Source organism: Nyctereutes procyonoides, unplaced genomic scaffold, assembly GCF_905146905.1.
Source record: "Nyctereutes procyonoides isolate TBG_1078 unplaced genomic scaffold, NYPRO_anot_genome, whole genome shotgun sequence".
Lineage (NCBI taxonomy): Eukaryota > Metazoa > Chordata > Mammalia > Carnivora > Canidae > Nyctereutes > Nyctereutes procyonoides.
In genome coordinates this window covers 8252678-8265009 of record NW_026575142.1, presented here as the reverse complement: position 1 = coordinate 8265009, position 12332 = coordinate 8252678, and the positions used below count along the sequence as shown (strand labels likewise).

The 12332-nt window shown below is 38.9% G+C and overlaps 1 protein-coding gene across 7 annotated transcripts in view; it reads right to left on the bottom strand.

Annotated features, from left to right (window-relative positions):
- ZNF385B (zinc finger protein 385B) overlaps positions 1–12332 on the bottom strand; it is a 368556-nt gene that overhangs the window by 27232 nt on the left and 328992 nt on the right. For all 7 annotated transcript variants that reach the window (XM_055308554.1, XM_055308553.1, XM_055308555.1 and 4 more), the window contains one exon: positions 722–884. In XM_055308554.1, the coding sequence (XP_055164529.1) occupies positions 722–884 (163 nt within the window). The remainder of the gene's footprint in view (positions 1–721; positions 885–12332) is intronic.

The window sequence follows — 12332 nt, the reverse complement described above, 5'->3', positions numbered from 1 at the left end:
ACTCAGAAAAACTGCGGATTCACTGGACTATGAAATACAGACTCTTCTTAAGAGGCATTTCCTCTGGTAGGCCATTTCCAATTACGTAAAGTTGTTCTGCTAGTCAATTCATAACTGTTTAAATAGCTTCCCTAAAATCCTCAAGTTCATTTGTAACTCTGAGGGGAACTCTACGTAGATCTTCAAAAATCAAAATCTTTTATTACTGAACACATTTCCAGATTCATTTAATAATGCCACTCTCAGTAAACTTCACCTTTTTGCCCTTCCCCTCCTGTTTACTGTGATAAAAGGATATAAAAATGTCTATTAATAAACAACTTTAATCATTCCTTCACTGAAAAAGTCTATAGCAAAAACCAAACATAAAATGAATAAAAAGGTAATAAACTCAGTGTTTTAGGTCCATTTCTTGATTTTTTGTCTAAACACATTGCCACCAAGTAGCCTCTACTTACTTTCATGCATGTATACATATAATATATATATTTACACACACACACACATATATATACTTAAATGTATATATTTAACATGGAATGGTAACATCAAATGCTTAGGTTCCGTGCAAACACATAACCTTTCCTGTGAAGGAAACATATTAATATTTAAGAACAAACCATGGAGAGTAACATGCAGCAGCTGAGGGGAGGGAGGATGGGGTTGGGGCAGGGGACCCAGAGAAACACAAAGAATGTAAAGAACAAAAAGTGTCATTGACCTGATTTGTCAGAGCTGTTGCCTGTGATTGGAGTGATGGAGCAGCTGGGATTAGCCTTTGCGCTGTCCTTGGAAGAAACCATTTTGGGTTTATTTTTCGTTGCCTCTAGTGCTTTGACCTTCTTGGCATGTTTACTTCCTTTGTAGTGGGCCTCGGCCTGGCTCTACAAAGGAGAACAAATCAGGCTCATTTTTTTGCTACTTACAAACACCACAATGGATGATCATGCAGGAAAATATACATTCAATCCTAGGCACCACGGACAGTTACAACTCACTATGCTTTTGGCATTTTTGCACTCAACTATGCTTTTGGCATTTAATGAAGTGGTAGACCAGGTGCTAAGGAGGGTTTGCGTATTGAAACCTTCTCTACAGCACAGAGGACCTGTGTCTTTAAAAACCAGACATCATTGTGAGTGGACAATAGGGCCAGGGCACAATCGCGAGGAAGGTGAGTTTTGTCATCAGCCACTGCCCGTTGGGGTTACTTTTCAAACATCAGCTGGCAGCAAGATGCTTTGAGTGTCCTTCCACAAACATTCCATTTTGGTTCCTTTCAGCTAAAAACCTGTTTGCTCTGCATCTACTTTCTTCTGGGCTCTGCCTTGAGAGCTACTGATAGGACAAAGCAACCTACTGGTGAGTGGAAATGGAGCTACATTTTACAGTCGTCTACATGTGCTTGATGCATCATTTTGAAGATTCGAGTTCCGAGAACAGATAATTTAAGCCACAAAGGAGAGACAGTCCTTGTTTCTAATCTCAGATGTGATTCTGAAGTCAAAGCAGTTAGTGTTGCGTTCACTTATACACAAAGCATAGGTGGAACTGTGACTTCAATACTCGATCAAGACGAGTGACTACTAAAAATCTTTAAAAGACAAAAACAAATTACAGCAAAACAAGGAAACATTTAATCAATTCATTAGCATTTGGAAAATTTTTCTCTGCCTATACAATAAAGATTGTATATTTTGGGCACCTACACTAATACACAGATTAACAAAAGCATCTAAATATATTCACTTCAATTTCATTTTGAATAGACCCTGAAAGTAAAAACATGCAGTTGGTGAAAACAAAACAACAACAACAAAAAAAAAACCCAAATTAAAACATTTGTTATATGGTATATTAACTTAGTTATAAAGGTGAAATGGATAATAAACTTGTGAGTTTTCATTACAGAATTTCTAAAATAATAACGTTAATGTCAGTTTTCCTTATATAACTGTATATATTTGAAGATGAGTATATTAATGTTTTCATTCATTTTCCCGAGCAAGCAGAATGCAGGTGGGGTGTGTGTGTGTGTGCGCACATGTGTAAGTAGGTGGGTGGAAGTGACGATGGACAGAACGAGCCAGGTTTCAATTCTATATTTCAACTCAAGATACATTAGTGATTTTCTTAGCATCGAACACTGATCGCCTGAGGTCGGTAGCCTTATGTGGACTGTATACAGTACCTAACTTCCTGAGTATCTTCTCATGAATATCATTTTAGATCATCACCGGTTTATAATTGCTCTTAGGTGCTTTGCTCAAGGACTTCTCATCTTGTTCTCTGTCCATTTGGAAAAAAATAACGATCCCAAGGGAGGAGAAAAGTGGAACATAAGTTCTTTATTTATTACGAACCGGGAATGCTTAAATCCAGCTAATATAGATGCAGAGGCCGTTTTGCCGAGCTTGAGGGCCCGCACAGGGCCTCGCGCTGGGCTACAGCACAATTTTTATTTATTTATGATAGTCACACAGAGAGAGAGAGAGAGAGAGAGAGAGAAAGGCAGAGACACAGGCAGAGGGAGAAGCAGGCTCCATGCACCGGGAGCCCGACGTAGGATTCGATCCCGGGACTCCAGGATCGCGCCCTGGGCCAAAGGCAGGCGCCAAACCACTGCGCCACCCAGGGATCCCTACAGCACAATTTTAATCAAAGGAGAGAGTCACATGCAGAGAAAGCTCCTGCTTCTAATGACCTGGTGACAGTCATGTCTTCACGGAGGTTCCCGTGAGGAGTGCGACCCTCCTTCACTCGGGGAGAGCATGCGGGGAGTACGACGGTGGGCCCGTCCTCCCCGAGGAGCTAGGGCAGTCTGCCTGGGAGGCGGAGAACAATCCCGAAGCGGCATCAGGCGGCCCAAGAACTCAGCCTCCCAAGTTTACTGAAGGGCCAGTGTCGCCTGCTGCCCTCCGGCCAAAGCAGCACGGGGTTCTCTGCTAGAGCCTCCCTGCCCAAGGCAAGCAGTGCCGTTTCCTCGTTGCAGGTTCCTGGCATCAGGGCACAAAGTTAACAGCCTCAGTTAGCACTGAGGTCCAGCTCCAGCAGCGACACCTGGCTGGGTGCCAAGCTAGAGACCCCGCCGTCGCCGCGATCGGGGGTCCTGGGGCTTCCGGGGCTGTCACCCGGGAGGGCCGGTGGCAGCCCCGCTCGTGTGGCATTCTCGGCGGCAGCGCTTTGCTAGCCTCACGACTGCATCTGGGGCCGTGTCAACAGCTTCTAAATCCCGGGCAAGTCTTCAAGTGAAACTGAGACACTGTTAATAGCGCCACGATTAACCTGACTTCATCATCTAGGGCTCTTCTGGGTCGGGAGTGAAAGCAGCAGGGACAAGAGCCAGCACACCCGTGAACGAGGACGCAATCAAGCCCAACCAGCAGTGGCTCTTGTGCCCCTTGAGGGACCCGCCTGCCCGACTGACTTGCTTTCCCCTCAGCGACTAAGGGGCAGACCCTGTCTGGCTGGCTCCACGGCCCCCTCGCTGCCCGCCGGCCGGGCCGCTGTGCCCCTGACCGCAGCGATCAAAGACGCCCCTGGCCGAGAACTGGCGGAAGCAGAGCTGCTCAACCGCCACACCGACCTGCAGCACAAGAATTCCTCGGTGTCCAGGTTCTCCTCTCACGGGTCACCCCAGCAGCAACCAGACTACCTAGTGGCAGAGGAGGAGCTGCGACAGGACACGGCATCCTGGAACCTCCTCTTCTGTTCACCTCCAGTTTTGTCACTAAAGCCTTTTGCTTTCCCAGATCCTCTCCATCTCTCAGGACCCCACCGGTCCAAACAAAAAGATAAACAATCAGATGATGGATTGCTTTAAAAATAAAAACTGCTCTGAAATTCACCTGTGCTCGCATTTCTGGTTTTTCTTTTTTAAAAGACTTTATTTACTTATTCATGAGAGACACACAGAGAGAGGCAGAGACACAGGCCGAGGGAGAAGCAGGCTCCCTGCGGGGAGCTGGATGTGGGACTCGATCCCAGGACCCCGGGGTCACCACCTGAGCTGAAGGCAGACGCTCAACCCCTGAGCCACCCAGGTGCCCCCTATTTCTGGTTTTCACCTTACTTCTAATTTGTTTTTTAATATTTTATTTATTTATTTGACAGAGAGAGAGATAGAGCCAGAGAGCAGGGAGAGTGGCAGGCAGAGGGAGAGGGAGTAACAGGCTCCCCACTGTGCAGGGAGCCCGATGTGGGCTCCTCCCCAGGACCCCAGGATCATGACCTGAGCCAAAAGCAGGTACTTAACTGACTGAGCCACCCAGGTGCCCCACCTTATTTCTAACTTGGACTTCAAAGACCTGCCTGGGATCCTGAAACATGATGGTAAACTGTGTTCACCTTTTACAGGAAAAAAAAAAAAACCACACTCCAAACAGAAACTTACAAAGTGCCTGGGGAAAAGCTATGTTACTAGAGAAATTCCTTAATGATTTATTTACCTGTAGAACTTACCTTGTTGCATTTTCAAAAGTAATTAGAACTCTTCCCTTCATTAAAGAAAGTGCATCATTAAAACTATCGGTGCCTATTTTTCTGAGACCTGAGATTTCAGGATGTTAAGCAATGTTACATGGGAAATAGCAGAGGTCAGTTAATTTGCAAAAAAACTCTATATACTAAATTAAAAAGATGCCAAATGAACTTCCATAAAAAGAGGTTACTCCAACAAGGAAAAACATTATTATTATTGCATAAAAAATTATTTAGTGCTTGCCATGTGCTAGACATGGAGAAAGATTAATAACAAAGGACCCTACTCACAATAGTGGTTGAAGGAAAAGACATACACACAAATAACTGCAACTCAAAGCCCAGAGTGGAATTGTAAAAAGCAACAAAGAAGTACAGAAGTTAGGAGAGGCAAATCTCTTTAGATTGGAGGCATCATGGAAGCTTCATGAAAAAGAAGCATCGCAGCAGGTGGGGCCTGCTGTGGGGGGGGGGGGGCGTGTTCTAAAGTGGCAGGAGGGAGGAAGGGGAGGTATTTCAGACTAAGGGAACAGCATGTGGAGGGTTGTGAAGTCCTGTCAACTATGCAGTGTTCCCTGGGCACGTCCACTTTTCAGCACCACTAGAACACAGACATGTGAAAGGAACAACAGGGAAAGGCTGCTGCATTGTGCTGCCCTGAAAATTATTATCCCCTGTAAAACGGGAAATGTATAATAATGGTGTTCTGCGATTAAAAAAACAAATATTCTTTTTGTAGGCATCTTATAGAGAAAATGGGTATAAAGTAAGATGTGGCTTTTGCATCACAGATTTTATCCTCTGCCCCAAACTATAATCCTACATTAAAACAACAACTAAATTATTTATATTAAAGCTTTTAGTAATAGTTTGAGATAAAGAGAATGACACTTTAAATACCATAGTTAAACATATTAGGAAACAAACTAAAGATTACTGAGTATTAGCTAAATAATTATTTGAATTTTTGCTTTAACATAGACTGTTATTAACTATCAAAAGGCTTCTTGCATGTACTTGCTGCGTTGACAAAGTCACACACTCTCAGAGACAAAGCTACTACATATGAAACATAAGATGCACCCAAGAACAAGGCTTACTCAATCCAGAGATGGCTGGTAAGTCTTTCCACTGATATTTGTGATTTTAAGGCCTACAGTAATGACATGCTACTGGCTTTGATGCGCATTTCATTCAATCCTCAATCCATTAGGATCCTTTGAAAACAAAGTCTACCCAAAATTATGACCAATATGGGATTTTTAGCTTGGAAGGACATAATGCTTTTGCTGATTTCTAGTCTATAGCTAAGTGAAACACTGCAGGTTGCTAAAAAGCCTGTTGAGAGTCGTCACATTGCATAACTCCAGGAGGGAGCGAGTGGTGTCTCCTGGATGCCTGCAAGACCAGGATTCTGGCCACAGCATTTCACATTTAATGGCTTTACGGTACCTATGTAGGAAAACCCATCAAGTCCAAATATTTCTATATTACTGACTCTCTAGAAATGTGGCTCTCTAGAAAGAAATGGTGTGCATTCTAGACTGCTAACTCTTTGGGGCCTAATTTAGATTCTATCAAATATCATTAGACAAAAGTGAAGTTCTTGGGCTGCTGCTGCTTTAAAATGCCCTATATGAATACATGAGCATCACATATATACTTGTTCACATTATCAAAATCTCCCCATGTAGGCAGATTAACTCATTTCTTAAAATGCTAAGATCTTTAAAGTGGGCTTCAAGTTTTCAAGTTAATTTTTCAAATGCAGCCAGCTACAAGTCTTGATGCTAGTGTTTCTGGTGCATGATTCACTGGTGGAATTACTTTACACATTAAAACATGGAGAAGCTATAAATGGACCTAACAACTATGACAGAATTTATATAATGAATTAAGAAAACACTACAGTTTGAGTTTAAAATCATATAGAATACAGCAAAAAGTGACTTTTTTTTAAAGAAAAAGTGTTTTAAAAAATTTGTTTCTTGTAGAGTTCCAAGTGAACAAAATTTTGCGTCATTTTCCCAGTGAGTTTTATATTTCAATTAGGTGAAGATGGATTATTAATTTTAGATGATTCGCAGCAATCTAAGATTCTTTCCTTCAATATCCAATTATACCCTGTGCTTCCCGTTTAGGATTAAGTACAACAGGCCATTAAAGAGATAGTTATATGAGCTTCACTATGTCAACTGTGATCTGAGCCTCAAACTTCTTTCAGATAAAACCGAATCATTTCATTTCATTGAATTTTGTTCTCTCCATCTGTCCTCTCTCTTTTTTCAAATTAGGCCATAGTTTAAAAACAACTCAACCAAAAATATGTGTCAAGGTAAAGTTTGTCCCAGAATATTAATTTCCAAATTCTATTCATGTATTGCAAATTATAGAGATTATATTTTGAAAAATATTTTTCCCCCATCAACTTCAGGGAAGGGGGTTTATGAGAATTTTTTCAACATAAATAATGGATAAGAAAATGAGGCTTATTTAATGCCACAATTTCTTTAATATCATCAGAATTTAGTTAGGAATTCCACAAAAAGTATCTGAAATGCTTACCCTAAGAAAATAAGACTGCTTACTTCTCCATTTCATATTACATTACAATTTTGAAAGGTATATTTACTTGGTCTTCTGAGCTGGGAGTCAATATCTGAGTCAATTTAATGATAAATGTATGTGTAAACTCCTAGTATTTGCTCTGGAGTTCAGCTGAAGCAAGATGAAGTGTAAATAAACCCTGGTAAAATATGCCCTTAACTTCTCTCTCAAACCATGAGGGGAGCAAATCATGAACTCCACACAGAATGCATTTAGAAACCAGATTCTCTAAGTTACTATGCTGAAAAAGGGAAAATTAGTGTTCTGTACACTAACATAATCTTGAATATGAAATAATGAGAACATTTATAATTTATAAGAATACCTAATTTTCTCAAAGAATTATGCATATGGGGACCTAATGTGTTAAGAACTTTTAAATCTTAGAATTTTTATGAAACACATGGATACCATCTTTTATTTTTTTTAACCCATCTTTTATTTTTATATAATATACTACTAAACATTAAGGATTTAGTAATAATTACTTAATATTCTTAAGTCATTTATTTTATGATTTTCCCCAAAGTATTCCAAGTGGAAATTGTCTGCCTCTCCCTAATTATTTTCACGTTTTATACTAAACTGGGAAATTCCAGTTAATAATTCTCAGCTACCTTGAAATATAAAGAAGGGTATCTCAGAGTTTATAGTGATTTCCCAGTTACACCCTAAGTATCTAACATGTGTGAGTGCTATCTTTCAGTGGGGAAATGGATTGCCATTATGTGCTTTATAAGAGAGATTTTTGATACTCAATGATAAGTAATGCAATATAATTCAAACCTACGCATTAAAGCTGTGACTCTCCAGCTAACTAATTCAAGTCTTCTGATGGTCTTTTAAATTAGGCTCCCAGGCTTCCACACATTAATTTTTAATCAGTCTAGAAGGTATTACATTTACTTCCATTTCCATATTAAAGAAATTTACATAAATGATGGAAAAATCTAAAATTAGAATTTGCTTTATGTCTCCTTATATTTGATATATAATATCCCTAAAGTGGACAAAAGTGGCAAAGTAACTTTACAAGTGCAATGACTAGAAAATTGGCTGAAGAATGGCTTTAGTAGTATTTCATATATGTTTAATATGTTATTTATTTATCATTACTCTTTAGAAAGTCTCTTTTACAGAATGGTTTGTTGTAAAACTCATACAACAGAGCCCTAAACCAATTTTTAAAACCAAGCAGATAGTTTATAATTCAAAATTAAGTGAATATGCAAATGTAAGGATTAATACCATATCCTTTCAAAACATACAGATAAAACTAAGAATAATGAAACTGTACATATTTAGTGGTCACTTAGCCAATCTGAGTCATATTAAGGTTGTCTCTACTCTAAAAATACCAGCTTAAACTAGAAATTTTCATTCCATATTAATCTGGTCAAACTTCTCACATATGTGATACTGGTCTCCTGGAGGCAAAACTAAAATAAAACCGCCTTTAGCTTTGATTTACCCATAAATACAAAATATTTCACTATAATCAGCCAAGTGGACCTCTCATTTCTGATTCTGTGTGATATTCTCTAGAAGTTCTATTCACCAATAGATAAATAAACTCTGACTTACTCATCTTGGATTCTTCTAAAGTGCCTATTATATGGTACAGACTCAATAAAAAGTTTTTGAATTGAATATAATATATATTAAGTAATTATTACTAAATCTTTAATGTTTAGTAGTATATTATATAAAAACTTATATAAACTTACATATATGTATATATATTTAGGTGATTAAATTAAGTAATAAATGATACATTTATGAGTATGTTAGGTCATGCTATAAAAAGTAAAGAAAGGTAAGAAGGATAGACTCTGATGGGATGGGGTATCATTTTAGGTGTCAAGATAAGTCTTTGTATTGAGGGGACATTTTCAGAGAGACCTAAATGAAGTGAGGGAGTTAACCACGTAGATGGATGGTGGAAAAGCATCTCAGGTCCAGGAAACAGCAAATGGCCATTGTAAGGATTTTGACTTTAATCTGAGGAGCTGGGGAATCTCTGCAGTGGTTTGGGCAAATAAGTAACCTTGTCTGACTTCTGTTTATAAAATGGTAACTCTGGTTATTGTGTGGAGTACAAGCTGTGTGTATATGGTGAGGGGGCGGAGGTTGAGGCAAAGTTTAAAAGGAGGGTGTTACAATCATTCAGGCAAGAGATAAATAGGGTTCAAAATTAAATCCCACTGAAGGATCAGAAATGCTTCAAAAAAATGACTTTCTTAACTAATAGTTTTATTATTGGGCAGATTTGTAATCTTTGAACTTGAATCAACCGTGATTTCTATAGAAGTTTGTGACCGATCAGCTAACCATTACTTTTGTCACTTTAAAATTTAAATTGTGTTTATTTTTTGTGTAGGTGATAGGACCAACATACTTCAAAAGTGTATTAAAAGCATATGCAGTGAAAAGACTACCTCTTAGACTCAGCAACTAGTTGTCACTTTCTGTGTGTCCTGCCCCAGATGATTTACATGCCTGTCAAGCAAATATATACGTATGTTTATATTTTTAATTCTTCCATTTGCTGTTTTGTATTTTGTTTTTTCTTCTTAGCAATCAATGTTAGAGATTTTTTAATGATTAACAAGTTTCCTAACTTTTTGAGTGGTGGGGATATTTATTCCAATATATGAATGAACCGTAATTTATTTCAACAGCATCTTCTTGATGGTTATTTAGGTTGTTTCCAAAGTCGTGCTATCACCTATGATGCTAAAATAGGCATTAGATGCTTCAAATGAATCTTCTCCTTCTTTTACAACTAGACATGATTCTGTATTTTTTAAAGTACTTTAATTGAATTAGAGATACAGGATTTTCTTAATTAGTTTCCATACCCTAATTTGTGATTATGGATATACTATAGTTGTATATTTTCCTAAATATGTTACTGGTAATCAGGTAACAAAATTAGCAGTCCTACCTCAAGATTAATAAAACAGTATGAAAATTACAGAAAAGAAAGGGCCTTGAGATGGGCCTTCAATAATGGAAAGGGATTTGAAGGCAACAGATCACGCTCCCAATAACACCATGACAAGAAAATATATCTGGAAAAAACAATTTATGTCTCTGGGAAATGTGAATAATCAGTTTGAAATGTGGGCTTGGGTAGAGTAGGAGTGGAAGAGCAGGTTAGGAAGGGAAGTGCCCTATTATTTAGGCCTGATGAAGTACTGGGAAGGTAGTTAACAAATAGCATACTTAATAAGGGGTAATGAGAAGCCACTGAAGGCTTATGTTCAGCAGTCTGATAGCAACAAAGACCTATTATAAGGAAAGGAAAGACAGGAGAGTAAGACCTAGGAAGTTCTTACAGCAGCAAGACAGGGAGTAATGGTGTTCAATACATAGATTTCAAATTTCAGGGGCAGTATAAACCAAAAGCCAGAGCTTTTTATAGAAATAGGAGCTATTCCTCCTATTAAGGCAAGTCTCTCAACTCAGAGACGGTGTTCCTTTTTTCCCTTCCCTAAGCCTATCATGTGTGTTTTTTTTGTTTTGTTTTGTTTTTTTTACATTTATATTCAATCCTTCTCTCCCAAATAAATCCTTATGATCTGTCTAATCTCCCCAAGCTCTAATCTCCCCAACCCAAAATGAATCATCTTTCAACTCACATTCACTGCTAACTTTTCACCCTATCACGCTGCTCCCTTTCACAGAGTAATTTAAATTGTATGCACATCTTCATTTTCTCTACTTGAATCTGGTTCATCTTAATTCCCTGAAACTGATATTACCGAGACACTGATGCCCTACAGGCTAAAACCAAGAACATTTTTCATTCCTCATCTTGCTTGAGCAATAGGGCGCACCTGACCCTGCTGACCTCTTGCCTCTTCTTTGGAAGGCATTCCATAAATACAAAATATTGGCTAAGTGACCACTAAATATGTACAGTTTCATTATTTTTTCTCTTTCTTAGGTCGTTGCACAGTTTCATTATTTTTTCTCTTTCTTAGGTCGCTGTTCCCCTACCTTCCTTTCACAAGCATTTGCAGGCTTGTCCTGCAACCCCTTGAACACCACCCCCCAGCCCCTGTCCAGTCACTGAGTCCAAAATTCAGTTGTTGGCCTTCTTGTCTTCTTACACAAAACCTTCCAATCAAGAGATCAGTCTTATTCCCTATCTGCCTCTACACTAATAATTTCCTGGTTTCTATCTCTCCAGTCTACATCTCTTCTGAGCTCCAGACCTAGCCTATCCTTTTGGATAACTCAAAGCACTTCAAACATTAAGTTCAAAACCAAACTCCTGTGATACCAGACAAGCGATTCACTCAAAGGCCCCTCTTGCTCCCTTGCAGTCTGTTCTCCACATGGCAGGCAGCCAGAGTGATATTTTCAAAATGCAAATCTGATCATGTCATTCCTCTGCTTAAGATCCTCAACACCTTTTCACTATTCGTGGTTTAAAGTCTAAAATAATCATATGCAAGACCTGCATGGCCTACTTGTACCTCTACCTCTAGTTTCATTTGGTAGTAGCTCTCTATTATTCCCTGAGGAACTGAAATATAATTATAGTACCATCCTTTTGTACATGCCTCAAACACTATCCCTTTTCTCTCTTCCTAATTAATTCCTATTCATCCTACAGAACCCAGCCCAAATATTTCTTCCTTAGGAAGCCTTCCATGATCCCTCAGACCGGGCCACATCTTAACTCTTTAAATTCCTTTCTTCATAGCATATCTCACAACTAAAAGTAAATTATGAATTTTTATAATTTGATTAAAGAATGTCTCCCCCCATCAGACAATAACCTTCATTAGGCTTGTACTTCTAAGACTTTTGCTTTTCATTGTATCTCTTGTACTTAACACGCTGCCTGAGACATTCTGGGCGTTTCATAGATACTGATTTCATGGACAGATGAATGAATGAATGAATGAATGGAGAAAGAATCTTTATTACTTGGCAAAGTATTATAGTAAGGATTGAAGAAAAGTAATTTCACTCTAAAATTTTCAGGCCCAAATGACTGGGAAAATGGTGAAATGATTAACAAAAAAAAAAAAATGCAGTGGTAGTGCATATAGTGCATGAGGAACTGTGTGGAGGAAAATGAAAACTCAGTTGGGGGATCTTCTATTTAGGCTGCTAATGGGTGCAGGGCCGAGGTCCAACAAAGAAATGCAAATGCAAATGCAAATGCTCAACCCCCTGAGCAGAGGGGCTGGGGCTAGAGACACACATCTGAGAACCACTTGGTAAGA